General features: G+C 45.8%; 2 protein-coding genes across 3 annotated transcripts; both read left to right on the forward strand.

Annotated features, from left to right (window-relative positions):
* Positions 1–255: 255 nt before the first annotated feature.
* Positions 256–9,137, forward strand: LOC123513551 (SET domain-containing protein SmydA-8-like). The gene is given in 9 exon segments (XM_045270786.1): positions 256–674; positions 1,296–1,412; positions 1,415–1,470; positions 2,405–2,563; positions 4,373–4,604; positions 5,110–5,235; positions 5,940–6,212; positions 7,089–7,316; positions 8,741–9,137. Coding segments are annotated over 9 exon segments (1,662 nt in total). The 5' UTR covers positions 256–536; the 3' UTR covers positions 9,074–9,137.
* Positions 9,138–11,908: 2,771 nt separating this feature from the next.
* Positions 11,909–18,494, forward strand: LOC123513588 (SET domain-containing protein SmydA-8-like). 2 transcript variants are annotated; one of them, XM_045270850.1, is made up of 9 exons: positions 11,909–12,104; positions 12,667–13,035; positions 14,170–14,362; positions 15,033–15,256; positions 15,670–15,955; positions 16,129–16,308; positions 16,900–17,083; positions 17,700–17,884; positions 18,327–18,494. In XM_045270850.1, exons 2-9 carry the CDS (start codon positions 12,866–12,868, stop codon positions 18,450–18,452), a joined length of 1,548 nt encoding a protein of 515 aa, XP_045126785.1. In that variant the 5' UTR covers positions 11,909–12,104; positions 12,667–12,865; the 3' UTR covers positions 18,453–18,494. The 2 variants fall into 2 exon arrangements, with proteins under 2 accessions (XP_045126785.1, XP_045126776.1); XM_045270841.1 differs by having other exon boundaries at positions 12,831–13,035.
* Positions 18,495–20,732: the final 2,238 nt, after the last annotated feature.

Here is a 20,732-nt window from a genome sequence, read left to right on the forward strand (position 1 = left end):
CATTACCACTCGTGCCCGCTGTGTGTGTGTGTGTGTGTGTGTGTGTGTGTGTGTGTGTGTGTGTCACCCCTTCCTCCCTCAGAGATATTTTGGGCATGCTTCCTCCAACACGCCCCCTCCCCTCGCCCTCCCTCCCTCCTTTCTCTCTCTCTCTCTCTCTCTCTCTCTCTCTCTTAAAAACTAAAATAATACGAAATGGACAAGAAAAAAAATCACCTTATATATGAGAGAGAGAGAGAGAGAGAGAGAGAGAGAGAGAGAGAGAGAGACCCCAACCCCTCTTTCATTCCCCCCTCATACACGTAAACTTTCCTTAGTGCCAAGAAAAGGAAAAGAGAGAAAAAAAGAAGAAAACTAGGAGAGAGAGAGAGAGAGAGAGAGAGCAAGACCAGCAAGGGAGGTGAGCGGCAGAACGGGCAGGGGTGGCTGACGCAAGACTAGAGGTACCCAGGCACTTGTTTTTGGCTGTGGAGGGTGCCAGGGTGCCACCTCAGTGTAGGGCGCCACGTGTGCCTACTGGGAAGTGCTAGGGCGGGATGGACGGGGGGGCGTGTGGGTGGTGCGGCGAGGAGGCTGAGACCAAGTGTACTGGCTGCAGGCAAGTGTTCTACTGCAGCAAGGCGTGTCAGAAGCAAGGATGGGAGAGACACAAGGAAGCATGCAGGCCATTCACGGTAAGATAGGCTGTGATAGAAGTGTGTGTGTGTGTGTGTGTGTGTGTGTTGCAGTGTTCGAGTGAGCGAGGCAAGCACAGGCCATATATTGTGTGTCACGTCTTCATTATGTAGATGCATCCTAGTTTGGTGTGTGTGTGTGTGTGTGTTGCAGTGTGTTAATAGGTTGCAGAGAGAGAGAGAGAGAGAGAGAGTCACGTAAACCACAAATGTAGATAATAATAATAATAATAATAATAATGATGATAATAATGATAATAATAATAATTATGATAAAATGATGAAAATAGATTAAGTTAATAGTGAAAAACTCCTACTACTACTACTACTACTACTACTACTACTACTACTACTACTACTACTACTACTACTACTACTACTACTATTACTACTACTACTACTACTACTACTACTACTACTACTACTTCTTCTTCTTCTTCTTCTTCTTCTTCTTTTCCTCCACCTCTTCCTCCTCCTCCTCCTCCTCCTCCTCCTCCTCCTCCTCCTCCTCCTCCTCCTCCTACTACTACTACACCACCACCACCACCACCACCACCACCACTACCATCACCACTGACTTCCCTCTTTCCCCTCCCACCACCACCACCCTCACCACTGCAGGTCACCAAGAGGAAGGCAGTGGGGCGGCTGCTGGTGGCGTGCCGGGACCTGGCGGTGGGGGAGGAGATCCTGAGTGAGGTGCCACTGGTGTTGGGCCCCCGGCAGGATACAGACCCCGACAGGAAGCAGAGCGTGTGTGTCTGGGATGCTACAGAAGGATCTCGGGGGAATACAAGTAAGGAGGAGGAGGAGGAGGAGGAGGAGGAGGAGGAGGAGGAGGTGTTGATAGAAGGAAGAGACAAAGTAGGTGGTGTTTTAGTTAAGAGGAGAGAAGGATGAGGAATAAGTTTGAAGGAGGAGGAGGAGGAGGAGGAGGAGGAGGAGGAGGAGGAGGAGGAGGTGGTGGTGGAAGTAGTGGTATAGGACAGAAGAAGTATAAGAAATAGATCTGAAGGAGGAGGAGGAGGAGAAGGGGACAAACTGTAGTGGTAGAAGGAAGAGGATGAAGAAGAGGAGGAGGAGGAGGAGGAGATGAGGACAGGTTGGGATGATAGAGGAAAGAGGAAGAGAAGGAGGAGGAGGAAGAGGAGGTGGTGGTGGTAGTTGAGGTAAAGGAAGGAAGGAAGAGTAGCAGGAGGAGGAGGAGGAAGAGGAGGAGAAGAATGCTTTCCTTCCATATAAATCAGAAGAATAAAGAGGAAGAAAGAGAAGGAGGAATAGGAGGAGAAGAAGAAGAAGGAGGAGAAGGAGAAGAAGAATGAAAAGGAGGAGGAGGAGGAGGAGGAGGAGGAGTAAAAGGAAGAGAAGAAACTCACACACACACACACACACACACACACACACACACACACACACACACACCCGGTAGCTCAGTGGTTAGAGCGCTGGCTTCACAAGCCAGAGGACCGGGGTTCGATTCCCCGGCCGGTTGGAGATATTTGGGTGTGTCTCCTTTCACATGTAGTCCCTGTTCACCTAGCATTGAGTAGGTACGGGATGTAAATCGAGGAGATGTGACCTTGTTGTCCCGGTGTGTGCCTGGTCTCAGGCCTATCCCAAGATCGGAAATAATGAGCTCTGAGCTCGCTCCGTAGGGTAACGTCTGGCTGTCTCGTCAGAGACTGCAGCAGGTCAAATAGTGAAACAGTGAAACACACACCTTTCCGCAGATGTTCGCAGTGTTCCTGGCCTTTGTGTGGGATGAAGTGTGAGTCCAGCCCGGATCACCAGCCAGAATGCAGCATCACCAGGGCAGCCAGGGTCACCATTGGTCACCACTGTGACCAGGAGGCACCAAACTACCCCTGCGACTTGGTGATGACTCTCAGGTGAGGTCATAACTGTTGAGGAAGAGAGGTCATTGTTAGATCACCAAGATATAAGGTGAGTGTTGAGTGATTGGTGAGATGGTGACTGGTACAGGACAGGCACCAAGACAGAGAGAGGCATTTTTTTTTTTATTAATTTATTAAGAAATGTCAGTTTTAGAGTCATCAGGATATGTCATTGAGGGGCATAAGGCATAAGGTCACCAAGATATAGAAAGGAGTGTGCATGTTGTAAGTGCTTGGCGAGGTCACAGGTGTTAGTTTTACGGTCACCAGGTTGTCATTAGGGAGTATAAGGTCACCAGGATATAAGCAGGTGTGTGTGTTATGAGTGATTGGTGAGATGGTGGATGCTAGACAGACAGGCACCAAGATGGACTGACAGTTTTCACCATTAATGTATCTAGGAGGCCTTAATCTCTTCAATACTATGATGCATTTTCCTATTCATTCTAGTGACTATTTGATGATTTTATAAAGATTCAGAAAATTGTGTGGGGGATTAAAATAGTGAAGACTGTGGCCATTAATCTTCTGACCTCCATAGACCCTTGCTAATGTCAATGAAATGGTCTTATTGTAGCCAAACTGTCTTAAAATGCCTCTTAAACATGCCAAACTGTCTTAAAATGTCCTAAAAAACATGCCAAACTGTCTTGAAGTACCTCAAAAGCATGCCAAACTGTCTTAAAATGCCCTGAAAAACATGAGTTTCCATACTCAGTAGCATGATGTGCTTCCTATTTATTCTAATAACTATTTGGTGATTTTATAAGGATTCAGAAACTCATGTGGAGGATTAGAATAGTGAAGACTGTGGCCATTAATCTTCTGAGCTCTATAGACCCTTCCTAATGTCAATATACAGTAGTTTAACACTCACTGCACCACTTAATCACTTCACACAAATGAGCTAGGCCTGATGCACCACAGCACCACACACCAACAAATCACTCACACACTACAATATCCCACTCACCAAACAACCCTTACCTGGTGTCACCCGTCTGGTGCACCTACACTAACACAACCTTTATTTTTTTATTTATTTATTTATTTATACCATGGGAATTTCTGGGCTAAAGGGAATACTTTTTGGGGTACCTCCTATCTCAAAGCCCACCCGCTAGGAAACCATTGCCCTGAGTGAGAAAGCCCAACCTACACTCGGATGATGGACAGTTTACTCAAGGAAGCTCAAATTAACCTAAATAAGTGAACTCTCTGCCCTGACACCTCACTCAGACCATATGTTTGACACTAAGCATTTCCTCCCCACACTTCCTCCTCTCTGGTTTTATTTGCTTTGTACAATATGCATGTGTGTTTATTGCTTTATAGATTACCAAATAGTTGTATAGTTTTAAAGAATCAGTTATTGTAATTTGGACCAAAGACTTTAATTTTTCCATTTATATATTTTTCTGTGGTCAATAAACTATCTGAATCTGAAATCTGAGAGGGAGATTCTGGCCTGTGTAGCTGACCACAGCGTAAATGTGTCTGGTACAGAAGGTAGCTGGGTAATAGCAGACCAGTGTTCAGGCTCCATCCATCTCTGGTAGGAACAAAGCTGACATGTAGTGGTGATGCACTAAAGACACACACTTGATATAGACATCAAATGCATGGGGGTTCAAAATGCTTCATGGAGCATTATCTACTGTTTGGGTCGTTAAAAATGAAATGGTCTAATCATACACAAATCTCACGGTAGAAATATGTCCCAGTACTGAAGGTTAATAATAATTTGTCTAACCACCACCACCACAACCACCACCACCACCACCACCACCACTACTACTGCAGGTGTCTAGTGGAGGCAGGGCGGGACGGGGCGTGGGGGCAGCGCTGGAGAACCTGCACCGCTCGCCTCAACACCACCCGCTTACAGGCGTCCACACAGCAGGAACAGCAGGACCAACTACAGCTGGAGCAGGAGCACACACAGCAGATGCAGGATGTGATCAAAATGCTCCGGGAGGCCTTCAAACTGGACACTTTCCCGGACATCAATGCCTCGGACGCCTCATTGATGACTGTGAGTAGGACATTAGGACATTTTCCTCCTCTCAGCCTTTATTTTTGTACTGGTTAACTCTTGCATTAGAGAAGTGGGCAGAGTAGTGGTGAATGACTGAGAATACTGGTTAAATCTTGCATTAGAGAGGTGGACAGAGTATTGGTGAATGATTTAGAGTACTGGTTAAATCTTGCATTAGAGAGGTGGACAGAGAAGTGGTGAATATTTGACAGTACTGGTTAACTCTTGCATTAGAGAGGTGCACAGAGTAGTGGTGAATAATTGAGAGTACTGGTTAACTTTTGCATTAGGAAATTGGAAGCACAGAATCAGGCAGGGAGTTCCAGAGTGTGCCAGACAAAGGTATGAATGACTGAGAGTACTATAATTATAGTAAACTTCTACATTAGAGAGTTGGAAATACAGAAGCAGGCAGGGAGTTCCAGAGTGTGCCAGAGAAAGAGATAACACTATGAAGGGCAGTCTGAGGGTGAGCCAGCTAACATAACACTGTCTCCTGCAGATCTTAAGGCTGGTGAAGCTAAACCAGGTGCCCACAAAGATGCCCTATGCTGAGGTGATAGGACTGTACCCCATGGCCTCCCTCGTCAGCCACTCCTGTATGCCCAACACCAAGACACTGTGGAAGGTGAGAGCGGCAGTGGTGGTGGTGGTGGTGGTAGCTGTAGTTGTAGTAGCAGTAGTTGTTGTTGTTGTTGTAGACATTTTGATAAGATATGAATGAATGATATTTGGGTGTGTCTCCTTTCACATGTAGCCCCTGTTCACCTAGCAGTGAGTAGGTACGGATGTAAATCGAGGAGCTGTGACCTTGTTGTCCCGGTGTGTGGTGTGTGCCTGGTCTTAGGCCTATCCGAAAATCGGAAATAATGAGCTCTGAGCTCGTTCCGTAGGGTAACGTCTGGCTGTCTCGTCAAAGACTGCACCAGATCAAACAGTGAAACACACACACACACACACACACACACACACACACACACACACACACACACACATCACCACCACCACCACCACCACCACCATGCACACACCCCAAACACACCCACTAACACACCCCCACAAACACTACAATCAACCACACACCACCACCACCACCACCACCACCACCACCACCACCACCACCACCACCACCACCACCACCACCACCACCACCACCACCAAACAACAACAACAACAACACACCCCAAACACACCCTAAACACACCCCCACAAACACACCCCACTACCACCACTACCACCATGCACACATACCAACACCACCCCAACACACCACACCCAAACACACACAAACACACCAACACACCCCACTGAAACCATCTCTTCACTACACAGGATGGAAAACTGACAGTGCTGGCTTCAGACCCTATAGCAAAGGGCGACCCCATCACAGGCCTCTACACGGACATCCTTTGGGGCACTCGGGCGCGCAGGGACCACCTCAGACTCACCCGGCTCTACCACTGCTCCTGCCGCCGCTGTGCTGACCCCACTGAGCTAGACACTAATTTCTCAGCGTTGGTTTGTCGCCGGTGTAAAAAAAATGTCCTACCATCCAATCCACTTGATGATGTGGCGCCCTGGCTGTGTCGCGGCTGTGGCATGGAGGTGTGTGTATGTGTGTGTGTGTAGAGTGGTCTGTCTATATTTTTATCAGATTTTTCCTTAAATTTGTGCATGTTTCTTGAGTGTTATTGTCTCTTTTCTGTGTGTGTGTGTGTGTGTGTGTGTGTGTGTGTGTGTGTTTACCTATTTCTATTTATCTGTTTTATTCGATTCCTCCTTTCTTTAATTTTCTCTCTATTTTCTTCCTTTCCTCTTTCCTTGAGTGTCCGTGTGTGCGTGCGTGTTATATATTACAGGGTTGGAGTGGGGCTGGGGCTCCTAGTGACCTGTCTCCATATCTACTTTTCTCCAACTTTTCCTTCAATTTGTGCACACTTTCTGCTGCTACAATCTCTTTACTCAAACCGTTCCAGATGTCCACCATCCTGTGTGGAAAACTGAACTTCTTAATATATAACTATATCTATCTATCTATCAAAATCTCTCTCTCTCTCTCTCTCTCTCTCTCTCTCTCTCTCTCTCTCTCTCTCTCTCTCTCTCTCTCTCTCTCTCTCTCTCTCTCTCTCTCTTGATTGCCAGTTCCCTAAAAGATGAAGAGTTAGACAAAAATCCGGGACAAATGTCTTGAAACTTCACTATCTATCTATCTATCTATGTACCCAAATCATTATATCTATTATCTATATCTGTCTAAATCTATCTATCCTTCTTTCTACTTAAATTTTTCTATCCATATCTGTCTAAATCTATATATCTATCTATTTGTCTAACTCTATGTATCTATCTATCTATGTGTCTATCTATCTATTATCTATATCTGTCTAAATCTATCTATCCTTTTTTTCTACCTAAATCTTTCTATCCATATCTGTCTAACCCTATGTATCTATCTATGTATCTCTCTCTGTATCTTTTAAGGTCAGTGTGAAGGATGCAGTGTCCCTCAGTCTGTCCCTGGGAGGCACAGTGGAGCAGGCGCTGGCTAACCCAACCATCGACAGCTTAGAGGCCCTGCAGAAGGAGTGGCTGGAGAAGGTGCACCCCAACCACTACCACCTGCATGCTGTCAAACACTCCCTCCTGCAGCTGTACGGCCGGACGCAGGAGAAGGCACACACCATTGACAAGGACGACATACACTGGCAGGTCAGTAAGTCAGTTAGTCAGTAAGTGGTGTTCTTCTATGCTAAATGGGTACAGATGTGTTATTTGTTGATTTTTTCTTATGTAAGGCAAGGATGACATATTTGCAGATCAGAAATGCTTTCCTCTCTTACCATGACTTTTTCAAGGGCCACAGGGATGACTAGCGGGATTTTCAAGAGCGTTTCTCCAGTTAGTAATGTAGAAATCTTGTCACTCTGCCTATAGAACCATAAAAACATCTTTTAAAACACTTTGTTCTCTCACCATGACTGTTTTCAAGGGCTACAGGGATGACTAGCGGGTTTACAAGAGTGTTTCTCCAGTTAATAATGCAGAAATCTTGTCACTCTGCTTCTAGAACTGTAAAAACACATTAAAAATTGCTCTTCTCTCTCTCACCATGACTTTTTCAAGTGCCACAGGGATGACTAGCGGGTTTACAAGAGTGTTTCTCCAGTTAATAATGCAGAAATCTTGTCACCCTGCCTCTAGAACTGTAAAAACATCCTTGAAAACATTTTATTCTCTCACCCTGACTGTTTTCCAAGGCCACAGAGATGATTAGCAGGGTTTTCAAGAGTGTTTCTCAGTTAATAATGTAGAAATCTTGTCTTCCTTCCCAAAACACTGCAGAATAACTCCTTTTCACCCTTTCCCTCACAAAACACTGCAGAATACCTCCAATTTCTCACCCTTTGCCACTTTTCACCCTTTGCCACCTAAATACTGTCAGAGTAACCCCATTCCACCCTAAAACACTGTAGAATAACCTCTTTTCATCCCTTCCTCCATTTTTCACCTTTATTCTGCTCTCTTTCACTCTTTTCCTCTACATTTCATCCTTTCCCTTCTCATTTCACCCTTTCCTTCTTATTTCACCCTTTCCCTGCCTCCCTTCACTCTTTTCCTCCTCCTTTCATCCTTTTCCTTTCTAATTTCACTCTTTCCCTCCTCTTTTTTCACCCTTTTCTTCTCCTTTTCACCCTTTTCTTCTTCTTTTCACCCTTTCCCTCCCTCTTTCATCCTTTTCCCTCTCCATTTCACCTTTTCCTCTCCATTTCACCCTTCCCCTCTCCATTTCACCTTTTTCCCTCTACATTTCACCTTTTCCCTCTCCCTTTCACCCTTTTCCTTCTTATTTCACCCTGTCCCTCTCCATTTCACCCTTTCCCTGCCCCATTTCACCCTGTCCCTCTCCATTTCACCCTTTCCCTCTACATTTCACCCTGTCCCTGCTCCAATTCACCCTTTCCCTCTCCATTTCACCTTTTCCCTCCTCCTTTCACCCCTCCCTTTTCTATTTCACCCTTTCCCTTCTTATTTCACCCTGTCCCTTCTTATTTCACCCTGTCCCTCTCCATTTCATCCTGTCCCTGCCCCAATTCACCCTTCCCCTCCCTAATTCCCCGTTCTCACACACACAGGAGGTGGACAAGAAGGAGACAGCATGCAAAGAGTTCTTGACAGTGTGTTCCCGGTTGGACCCATCCACGGCCCACACAGCTCACTACGTTGGCCTTACTTTCTACGAGTACAACAAGACCATACTGCAAAATGCCCTGAGGAGCTTTGCCTTCAAGCGCATCTCCCGCCAGCAGCTCAAGAAACGCATGCTTCTCTCCAAGGCACTGCTGAAAAAGACCATGGAGATATTCCGAGATGAGGCACCAGACACGCCAGAGAGCCAACTGTGCCACACTTGTGAGGAGGAGGTCATACAGATTGGCAAGTGGATGTTGTGTGTAGAGCTGGTGTAGGGAGGGAAGAAGAGGGAAAAGAGAGGGGAATGAGGGTGGGAAAGGGAGGGAAAACAAAGAAAAGAGAGAAACAGGAGGGAAAAGAAGGAGGAGGAGAAAAAGGAAGCAAAAAGAGAGGGAAGGAGGGAAAAGGAAAGCTGGTGTACAGAAGGAAGAGAGAAAGAAAAGAGAGGGAAAGGGAAAGCTGGTGTAGGAGAGGAAAAGAGGGAACAGAGAGAGAAAAGGGAGAGACAGGAGGGAAAAAGAGAGAGCTAGTGTAGGAGGGAAAAGAGAGAAAGAAGAGGGGAAAGAAAGCTGTTGAAGATGGGAAAAGAAGGAAAAGAGAGGGAAATGAGAGGAACTGGGGGAAAAAAGCTGGTGTAGGGAGAGAAAAGAAAAAGAAAGGGGAAAGGAAGCTTGTGTAGGGTCCTAACGATTTCTAGAAGGTGAATTTTTGCCCTGAATTTGAAGGAAGCAAGATTAAAAAGGTAATAAAATGTCTTAATGATTTCTAGAAAGTGAATTTTTGACCTGAAATTGAAGGAAGGAAGATTAAGAAAGGTAATAATGTGTCTTAATGAATTCTGAAAGGTTAACATTACAGGGAAGTGAAGGAAGTAATGTTGAAAAAAGGTAATGAAATGCCTTACAGAATTCTAGAAAGTAAAATTTTTGCTCTTAAATTGAAGAAAGCAAGATTAAGAAAGGCAATAAAATGACTTAATCATTTCTAGAAGATAAATTTTTGCTCTGAATTTGAAGGAAGGAAGGTTAAAAAGGATCGTAACATGCTTTAATGAATTCTAGAAGATAAGTTTTTGCTCTTAAATTGAAGGAAGGAAGGTTAAAAAGGTAACAATGTGGCTTAATGAATTCAAGAAGGTGAATTTTTGCTCTGAATTTGAAGGAAGGAAGGTCAAAAAGGTAAAAATGTGCCTTACTATCATTTCCACAAGGTTAATTTTGCTTTGAATCTGAAGGAAGGCAGCAAGATTAACCCCTTATGTACTGGGACACATTTCTACCTTGAGATTTGTGTACCATCAGACCATTTTATTAACATTGGCAAGGGTCTGTAGAGGTCAGGAGATTAATGGCCACAGTCTTCACTATTTTAACCCTTTCAGTACTGGGACACATTTCTACCTTGAGATTTATGTGCCATTAGACCATTTTATTGACATTAGGAAGGGCCTATGGGGGTCAGAAGATTAATGGCCCCAGTCTTCACTATTTTAATCCCCCACATGAGTTTCTGAAGCTGTAGAAAATCACCAAATAGTCACCAGAATGAATATGGAGACTCATGTTTCTTAGAGCATTTTAAGACAGTTTGGTATGTTTTTTTTGGGGTATATTAAGACAGTTTGGCATGTTTTTGGGGTATTTTAAGACAGTTTGGCATGCTCTTGGGACATTTTAAGACAGTTTGGCTACAATAACACCATTTTATTGAGACAAGGAAGGGTGTATGGAGGTCAGAAAAATAATGGCCAGTCTTCACTATTTCAATCCCCCACATGAGTTTCTGAAGCTGTAGAAAATCACCAAATAGTCAACTTGTTTTGATAACTGAAAAAAAGAGAAGGAAAAAAGGAAGATGAAAGAAGGAAGGAAGGAAAAAAAGATGAAAGAGGGAAGGAAGGAAAAAAATGAAGATGAAGGAAGAAAGGAAGGAAAAAAGGAAGAAAGGAAGGAAGGAAGGAAAGAAGTAAGATGAATGGGGATAAGAGAGATAAATAATGTCTGTAACTTATAATACAGACTTTCCTTTTTTTGAGAAGTAATGGTGGTAGGTGTGAGGTGTGACAGGTGTGACAGGTGTGGAGGTGTGAAGGTGTGAGATGTGACAGGTGTGAGATGTAGAGATGTGACAGGTGTGAGGTGTAGAGGTGTAGAGGTGTGACAGATGTGAGAGGTGTGAGGTGTAGAGATGTGGCAGGTGTGGCAGGTGTGGAGGTGTGACAGGTGTGGAGATGTTGTGATAGTGAGAAATTTCTTTTTTTTCTCTATTATGCAAGACGGAAGCTTAACAAGGGCAACAAATAATAAAAAGAAAAATAAACAGAGAGAGAGAGAGAGAGAGAGAGAGAGAGAGAGAGAGAGAGAGAGAGAGAGAGGCCTTGTTAAATTGTAAGTCCCGTAAAGGATAAGAGAGGAGTTAGCCAAGAAATGAAAGTCGTGGTACAGTGAAACCAAGCAACTGCACCTGAAAGGAACTGAAATATATTGAGAGGAACACAAAGGAACACAAAAGAATACTAGAAGGAGGAGGAGAAGGAGGAGGAGGAGGAGGAGGAGGAGGAGGAGGAGGAAGAAGTCATAGTATTAATAGTAGTGTTATACCGTGTTGCATGTGCCAGTGTGTGTGTGTGTGTGTGTGTGTGTGTGTGCGCCTGGGGAGAAATGCATGAACCCAACAAATGTCAAGAAGAAGAGGAGGAGGAGGAGGAAGAGGAGGAAGAACAAGAGGAGGAGGAGTAGGAAGAGGAAAAAAAAGAGGTGGAGGAGGAGGAGGAAGAAGAAGAGTAAGAAGAGGAAGAGGAAGAAGAACAAGAGGAGGAGGAGGAGGAAGAGGAGGAAGAAAAGTAAGAAGAGGAGGAAGAAGAGTAAAAGAGGAGGAGGTGGAGGAGAATAGAAGATAATAATAATAATAATAATAATAATAATAATAATAATAATAATAATAATACCACCACATTGATATGACGTCAAGAGAGAGAGAGAGAGAGAGAGAGAGAGAGACGTATCAAGTACCTACCTGTCTAAACAAATCAAACTTAGAGAGAGAGAGAGAGAGAGAGAGAGAGAGAGAGAGAGAGTAAGCAAGTATCTCCCACGTGAGGCTCCTTGCTATTATTATTCTCGAAACTGCCACGCGAGCCAGCAGACACTCTCTCACTCTCTCTCTCTCCCTCTCACTCATGCCTCCCTCTTTCTCTGTGTCCTCTCCCAATCGGTCTCCAGGTGTCCCTCGTGCGTGTGGTTAAAAGTTGGACACCAGATTGAGGCGAGCAATGGACGTGGTGAGGCGTGACTGAGTGACTGGCAGGTAAAGAAGGATTAATTAGTGTTCTTGTTACCTGTTCTGGTTTTGGAGTGACACGCGAACACACACACACACACACACACGTAGTACATTCTCTCTCTCTCTCTCTCTCTCTCTCTCTCTCTCTCTCTCTCTCTCTCTCTCTGGTGAAGTAATACAGGCTGGATTTCTCTCTTTCTAGGGAATTATGAGAGAGAGAGAGAGAGAGAGAGAGAGAGAGAGAGAGAGAGAGAGCACCTCTTCTTTCCCACCGTGAAGTGAAAGGCAATAATTTCCCTTCTGAAGTGGTAAAGTGAGAGGACTTGATCAGATTTCTTCTCTCTCTCTCTCTCTCTCTGGCTGGTATTCTCAAACACTTCTGTGCTTTTCCACTATTTCAAAAGGCTTTATTTCAATTGACACGAATCTTTTAAGTGTTTTTATGGTTCTAGAGGCAGAGTGACAAGATTTCTGCATTATTAACTGGTGAAACACTTGAAAACCTCGCCAGTCATCTCTGTGGCCTTGGAAAACAGTCGTGGTGAGAGAGAAGAGCGATTTTAAGGATGTTTTTACGGTTCTAGAGGCAGTGACAAGATTTCTGCATTACTAACTGGAGAAACTCTTGAAAACCTCGCCAGTCATCTCTGTGGCCCTTGAAAACAGTCGTGGTGAGAGAGAAAAGCGATTCTGAACACGGACCTCAAAACCCCAAAGACAGCGTGACACGTCCATCTCTCTCTCCCTCAGCGTAGGACAAGAGTGAGAGGTGAGAGCAGGACAGGATGGCGGAGGGCGGCGGGGTGTGTGCTGTGTGTCGGAAACCAGCCAAACAGTTCTGCTCCTCCTGCCGAAGCGTGTTCTACTGCAGCAGGGAGTGTCAGAAGCAGGACTGGAAGACACACAAGACACGATGCAAACCTTATGTCATCCAGAACCACCCCGTCTTTGGCAGGTGAGTGGCTGGGGAGGGCTGGGGAAGGCTGGGGAGGGCTGGAAAGAGATGGGGAAGACTGGGGAGCTCTGGGGAGGGCTGGAAAGGGTTGAGGAAGACTGGGGAGCGCTGGGGAGAGCTGGAAAAGGCTGGGGAAGACTGGGAAGTTCTGGAGAGGGCTGGAACGGGCTGGGGAAGATTGGGGAGCGCTGGGAGGGCTGGAAAGGGTTGGGGAAGATTGGGGAAGACTGGGGAGCGCTGGGGAGGGTTGGAACGGGCTGGGGAAGACTGGGGAGGAAGGAGTGGGTGGGTGAGGGGTCTGAGGGGAGTATATACTTGTCACCTCTCACACATGTTCCCTCCTCAATGTGACTCGCATCGCCTCTAAAGACTGACAAATTTTTACAAACATTTCCCAAATATTCTTTGTAACATGAGATTTTCCAAGACAAATTGCAAAAAAAAACGAATTTTCTGGATTATAAAACATCAGCTTTTCTTCACTTCTTTTAATTTTTATTTATACAACGCGGGCTTTTCACGGGAATTTCTGGGCTAAAGGGGGTATTTTTCGTGGTACCTCCTATCTCAAAGCCCACCCGCTAGGAAACCGTTGCCCCGAGTGAGGAAGCCCAACCTACACTCCGACAGTGGACAGGATTCGAACCCGTGCGCTTGGAGAACCCTCGGACCCCAAAGCACGCATGGTTCCACTGTACCACGGCGGCCTCATTGAAAACCTAAGACCCCTAATTTTCTGGAGGGGTTTCGCTTCCTACATCCTCCCTACCCGAGCCTCGCCATGGACCTAATCAGTAGCCGCCCCCTCTTACTGTTTGGGACCTGCAGGGATTGACAGCTGTGAGAGTGGAAGGGTTGGAGTGAGGTGATGGTGGTGGTGGTGGTGGTGGTGATGATGGTGGTGGTGTCCTGTGCTGCCCTGGAGGTGTTTGACATTGTTTTGGTGACTGTGCAGGTGTGTGTGTTTAGAGAGAGAGAGAGAGAGAGAGAGAGAGAGAGAGAGAGTGTGTGTGTGTGTGTGTGTGTGTGTTTTATTATTATACTCATTTCCCCTCTCCTGAGACAGCAGTGTATTTAATCGCTCTCCCTACACACACGTAAAAGCCCCCTCCTCTCTCTCTCTCTCTCTCCCAGACACACGGTGGCCACGAGGGACATCAGGGCGGGCGAGGTCATCCTGCGGGAGGCGCCGGTGGTGGTGGGGCCCAAGCAATGCTCCCCCCCACTCTGCCTAGGCTGCCACCGCCCCCCCGACGGCTCCTATTGCTGCCCTTCCTGCCACTACCCTCTCTGCGGGCCCCAATGCAGAGCCGCCCCCGTGCACAAGGTTCGATAATGCACACACACACACACACACACACACACACACACACACACACACACACACATACATATTTGGGGTAGTTCTAGTCAATCTAGTGTGTTCTGAGGTGCTTTTAGTGTGTTTTGGGGCAATTCTAGTGTTTGGGGTATTTTTAGTGTGTATTAGCGTGTTTTAGTGTGCTTTGGGACAGTGTTAGTGTGTTTTGGGGCAGTTTCAGTGTGTTTGGGGTGTTTATAGTGTGTTTTGTGTGTTTTGGAGCCGTTCTATTGTGTTTTAGCGTGTTTTGAGGCAGTTACAGTGTGTTCTAGGATTTTTTTTGTGTGTTTTAGTGTGTTTTGGGGCAGTTTTTGTGTGTTTGGAGTTGTTTATAGTGCGTTTTTATGTTTTGGGGCAGTTTCAGTGTGTTTGGGGCAATTTTGGTGTCTTATGGGGCAGTTTGAGTGTGTTTTCGATGATTTTAGTGTGTTTTAGGGCAATTTGAGAGTGTTTTGGATATTTTTTAGTGTGTTTTAGGGCAATTTGAATGTGCTTGGGGTATTTTGGGTGTCTTATGGGACAGTTTGAGTGTGTTTTCGAAGATTTTAGTGTGTTTTAGGACAGTTTGAGTGTGTTTGTGGCATTTATTGTGTGTTTTTGTGCGTTTGTGGCGATTTAACAAGGTCCACTTTTGCAGCGAGAGTGTGCAGTGCTGTCCCAGGCCAAGAGCAGGCTGACGGTGGACAGATTCGACGCCCCACACCCCGCCTACGAGTGCATCACGCCCCTGCGCTGCCTGCTGCTGAGGGAGGCTGACCCGAAGCACTGGGAGGCCGTGAGTCAGCTCCAGGACCACAGTGAGGCAGTGAAGGCCAGCGAACTGCACGGAGTCATTCAGCGCAACACAGTAGACTTCCTCAGGTCTGTATGTGTGTGTGTGTGTGTGTGTGTGTGTGTGTGTGTGTGTATGTATTAGGGGGTGAGACCATTTTACTAACATTAGGAAGCTTCTATGGAGGTCAGAAGATTAATGGCCACAGTCTTTACTATTTTAACCCCCCACTTGAGTTTCTAAAGCTGTATAAAATCACCAAATAGTAAGTAGAATGAATATCAAGACCCATGTTTATAGGCCATTTTAAGACAGTTTGGCTACAAAACACCATTTTACTGACATTAGGAAGGGTTTATGGAGGCCAGAAGATTAATGGCCACAGTCTTCACTATTCTAACCCCCCACATAAGTGTCTGAAGCTGTATAAAATCACCAAACAGTAACCAGAATGAATATACTCAAGAAATTAAACCTTTCACTGCCCCTTACACACACACAGGGGGTTTATGCGGTACGAGGGGGCCAGTGAAGCAGAGATCTACCGTATGTGTGGCGTGGCGGTGGTGAACAGCTTCGAAGTGCGACACAACGGGAGCAGAGTAAGAGCACTGTATCCACAAGCCGCTATGCTCGCCCACCACTGCGTCCCCAACACCAAGCACGCCTTCGATGCTAACCTGACCATGATCCTTCGCGCCACGGTGGCCATCAGGAAGGGCACCGCCATCACTGCCACCTACACCAACACCTTCTGGAACACCATGCAGCGACGGAAGCAACTCAAGGTGAAGAGAGAGAGAGAGAGAGAGAGAGAGAGAGAGAGAGAGAGAGAGAGAGAGAGTGTGTGTGTGTCAATCTGCCTCTAGAACAGTAAAAACATCCTAAAAAATTCCTATAAATTTAGTTAAACCCTTTTGAAATACAGGTAAATCTTGATACCAGCTCTTTCCTCCCACAGCTCAGTAAGTGCTTCCTGTGTTCGTGCCAGCGCTGTGCCGACCCTACCGAGCTCAGCACCCACTTTGGCACTCTAATGTGTGGGGAGTGTGGGACAGGCTTCGTTCAGCCCATCACACCCCTGGACCTGCTCTCTGACTGGGTGTGTGGCAAGTGTGGTGTGGTGGTGATGGCCAAAACGGTGAGTGTGTGTGTGTGTGTGTGTGTGTGTGTGTGTGTGTGTGTGTGTGTGTGTGTGTGTGTGTGTGTGTGTGTGTGTGTGTGTGTGTCTGTAGGATTATAGGATACTTAAACATCAGCTGATCATTAACTCCTTGACAATAAGATAGGATGTTGTGTGTGTGTGTGTGTGTTCTTTTTGTTTTTTTCTATCTATGGTCATGTTATTCCTTCTCTTCTTTTTCTTCCTTCCCCTTCCTTCTTTTTCTCCTCCTCTTCCTCTTCTTCCTCCTCCTTCTCCTCCTTCTCTTATTTTACCTCCTCCTCCTCCTCCTCCTCCTCCTCCTCATTCTTCTCCTCCTCCTCCTCCTCCTCCTCCTCCTCCTCCTCCTCCTCCTCCTCCTCCTCCTCCTCCTCCTCCTCCTCCTACTGCTCCTCACCCAAACAAACACCCAGTCAGTCAGTCACTCAAACAGTCTTACACTTCTTTTACCCTCCAATTCAACACCACCCCCACACACACAATCACCCCCACACACACACAATCACACCCCCTCACACACACACACACACACACACACACACAGTCAGTCACTCAGTTTCCCTTCAACAGGTGTTCTGGGGCGACCAAATCTTGCACAAGGAACTGAAGGGGCTGGACCAGAGCAACGCGAGGCCCTTTGAGGAGTTCTTAGAGCACTACAAGAAGGCGCTACACCCCGGCCACCGCTTCCTGGTCGAGGCAAAATACGCACTGGTCAAAATTTACGGAAACTCGCCCGAACATCGCTATAGAGGTGAGGGAGGAGAGATGGGGAGAGAGAGAGAGAGAGAGGGATGAGGGAGGTAAAGACAAGAGTGAGAGGTAGAGAGAGAAAGGGAGAGGTAAGGGAGGGAAGAGGGAGATGAACTGGAGAGATGAGAGAGAGAGAGAGAGAGAGAGAGAGAGAGAGAGAGAGAGAGAGAGAGAGAGAGAGAGAGAGAGAGAGAGAGAGAGAGAGAGAGAGAGAGAGAGAGAGAGAGAGAAGTACAAAGGGAGAGAAGAGAGATAGAGAAAGAAAGAAATACGATGGAGAATGAGTAAGAGGGAGGAGGGTGGACAGTGAAGGGAAGGGAGGAGGGTGAAGAAAAAGGCAGGGAGAGGAAGAAAATTAGAGAGGAGGGAAGAGAATGATGCATGAAATGATGCTGTATGCTAAGTCTGCCATGCTCTATAAAGTCTGCCATGCTCTATATTATGTTTCCCATGCTATAAATTGTGTCTGCCATACTATAAATTGTCTCCCATGCTCTATATTGCCTGCTATGCTCTATATTATGTCTTGCTATGCTATATCTCCAATAGAATACTCCACTGTCTCTCTCTCTCCCCCTCCCACCACTCGCTGTACTGTCATGGCCACCTTTGTGCAGACATGAGCCGGGAGCAGCTGGAGAACAAGGCCAAGTACTGCCGGGAGCTGCTGCAGCTGGCGGATGTGTTAGCGCCGGGCCAGTCCCTGTTGCGGGGCACTCTGCTGCTGGAGCTGCAGGCCGCCCTGGTGGCCCTCGCCAGGCTGCTGCTCTCCAACGATATCATCACACAGGAAGACTCCAAGGTCAGCCACTATACCACACTCAGCATAACCTATTAGTACACAAGCTAACCTTATCCAACCTCACCTTGCCTAACCTAACCTAACCTAACCTAACCTAACTTAACATAATCTTATCCAATTCACCTTGCCTAACCTAACCTAACCTAAACCTAACCTCATCTCACCCTGCCTCACCTAACCTAATCTTATCCAACCTAACCTTGCCTCACCTCACCTAACCTCACCTAACCTTGCCTGACCTTACCTGACCTTGCCTAGCTTCACCTGACCTAGTCTAACTGTGACCGCCACAACAAACGAACAGCACAACAAATAACAAACAAACCAGGAAAAGAGAAAGAAATTTGCAGAAAAGTCTAAAAAAGGAGAAAACTCACTAACTCTCTCTCTCTCTCTCTCTCTCTCTCTCTCTCTCTCTCTCTCTCTCTCTCTCTCTCTGCAGGACTATATGACGGAGGCGGTGAAGCATCTGAAGGAGGCGTCGGAGATCCTGCGACACGAGCCGGAGATGGACGAGGGAGGGCTGGACGCTAAACTCAAGAAACTGTCTGAGGAGCTGGATGTGTGAAGGAGTGGTGGTGGTAGTGGTGGTGGTGGTGGTGGTGGTGGTGGTAGTGGTGATGGTGGTGGTGGTGGTGGTGGTGGTGATGGTAGTGGTCTCTCTCTCTCTCTCTCTCTCTCTCTCTCTCTCTCTCTCTCTCTCTCTCTCTCTCTCTCTCTCTCTCTCTCTCTCTAGTCATGCCCAAAATTTGTATAAGAGAGGAGGAGGAGGAGGAGAAGTAATAAGAAAATTCTCTCTCTCTCTCTCTCTCTCTCTCTCTCTCTCTCTCTCTCTCTCTCTCTCTCTCTCTCTCATCAATACTTTAACATGTCGATAATAACGATGTATCTTTCTATATTGCAAGTAATACTCAAATTCTAGTAATAGGGATGATAATAATATAATAATAATGATAATAATAATAATAATAATAATAATAATGATGATAATAATAATAATAATAATAATAATAATAATAATAGTAACAATAGCATATAGAAGATACATTGATAAAGACTAGAGGGAGATGTTTTATAGATAAGTGCAAAGTGTGAAAGACATGACGAGACTTGGCGCGTTGAGTCAAGACGTTGTTAATAATGTTACAGTTATGCCAATACAGTCAACCCACAAAACCACTCACAATCTTTCAGTAACCTTTGTTTCTCCCGCCGAACACAAGTGAAGAATGCACTGCTGGTGTTGTCTTAGTTACGCCAATGAGAGACAGGGAATAGACAAGAGTTTATTAAGAGGGGGGAGGTACCAGTTTACAGGTTTATTAAGAGGGGAAGATAAAAACAAGGCGTGGTACAGTGCAAGATAGACACACACACTCGCTTCTATATATACTCGCCAGTCACACCGCTACCCGCTACCCGCTAATCGCTATATTATACAGGCTAATCGCTATCTTCTACCTGCTTCCCGCTATTCTCTATCTTAGTCACGCTCATGAGACAAGGAACAGACACATGCACACACTCGCTTCTACTCGCCAGATACACTTCTACCCGCTACCCGTCACAGTCACCCTTTCGCCTCTTGATCTTGTATAGCTAAATTCACTCTTATTCTAATCACACTCTTGTCTCTTTATCTTTTACCTAATTGAATCCACTCTTCTTATTTCTATTTTGTACATCCTCCCTCTTCTAACTTCTAATACACGTGCCAGTCGCAATATGACCCAAAAAACCACTACTTTATTCAATCTTTCACTACCATCCATAAATTCGTCTAATCTTTCACAGCTTCCTATTGACTCACCACTCACATGATTACTGAGTCCCATCTATTCATCAACCACTCCATTTGAAAACCAGCTGAGGATTTCTTTCCTAAACCTGATGGCGTGCAGTCTGGCCCACCTCAAACCTTGCATCAACGGAAACCAACTCCCCAGCTCACTTCCTTATGTACGGTGCGGTCTTAGCGAGAGAGTGGCGGCCCCTTGAGGCAGCCTACCATTATACAAGAGAAGACTATAGCAATTACAGGCTTACATCAAGGGAAACATGGAAGTCACTCACCTATGAACACTGCGGCGGGACTGATTGGGGAGTGACGTAAGAGCAGAGTAGAGAGAAGCGCTCATATTCTCAAAGGCTTCTGTGCTTCGCCTCCACTATTTCAAAAGGCTTTATTTCAGTTGACACGAGTTTTTAAGGTGTTTTTACGGTTCTAGAGGCAGAGTGACAAGATTTCTGCATTATTAACTGGAGAAACACTCTTGAAAACCCCGCTAGTCATCTCTGTGGCCCTTAGAAACAGTCGCGGTGAGAGATAAGAGCGATTTTTAAGGTGTTTTTATGGTTCTAGAGGCAGTGTGACTCTTGAAAACCCCGCTAGTCATTTCTGTGGCCTTGGAAAATAGTCGTGGAGACTAGTCGTGGAGAAGAGCGATTTTTTAAGATGTTTTTAAAGGTATAGAGGTAGAGTGACAAGATTTCGGCATTATTAACTGGAGAAACACTCTTGAAAACCCCGCTAGTCATTTCTGTGGCCCTTGAAAATAGTTGTGGTGAGAGATCAAAGCATTTCTGAATAAGGGTTACATTCCATCTTGTATTATGATAACTCTTTGCTCCTTCACGTCACTACCACTATTCCTAAACGCCTCACACATGACCAACCAGATTCTCAAGAGTGCTTCCCCTGTTAATAGCACAGCAATGTTATAAATCTGTCACTAGAACCTAAGAAACGCACTTAACCACTCCAGTACTGAGGCGCAATTTTACCATGAGTTTTGGGCACGATTAAACCATTTTATTGACATTAGGAAGAGTCTATGGAGGTCTGAGG

The sequence above is a fragment of the Portunus trituberculatus genome, chromosome 5 (assembly GCF_017591435.1).
Source record: "Portunus trituberculatus isolate SZX2019 chromosome 5, ASM1759143v1, whole genome shotgun sequence".
In the NCBI taxonomy this organism is placed as follows: Eukaryota; Metazoa; Arthropoda; class Malacostraca; order Decapoda; family Portunidae; genus Portunus; species Portunus trituberculatus.

Excerpts from the sequence above, each read along its gene's own strand:
- LOC123513588 (XM_045270850.1), top strand. The coding sequence starts at position 12,866 with ATGGCGGAGGGCGGCGGGGTGTGTGCTGTGTGTCGGAAACCAGCCAAA. Across the intron at positions 13,036-14,169 it reads AACCACCCCGTCTTTGGCAG|ACACACGGTGGCCACGAGGG; the intron begins GTGAGTGGCTGG and ends TCTCTCTCCCAG. Across the intron at positions 17,885-18,326 it reads TCACACAGGAAGACTCCAAG|GACTATATGACGGAGGCGGT; the intron begins GTCAGCCACTAT and ends CTCTCTCTGCAG.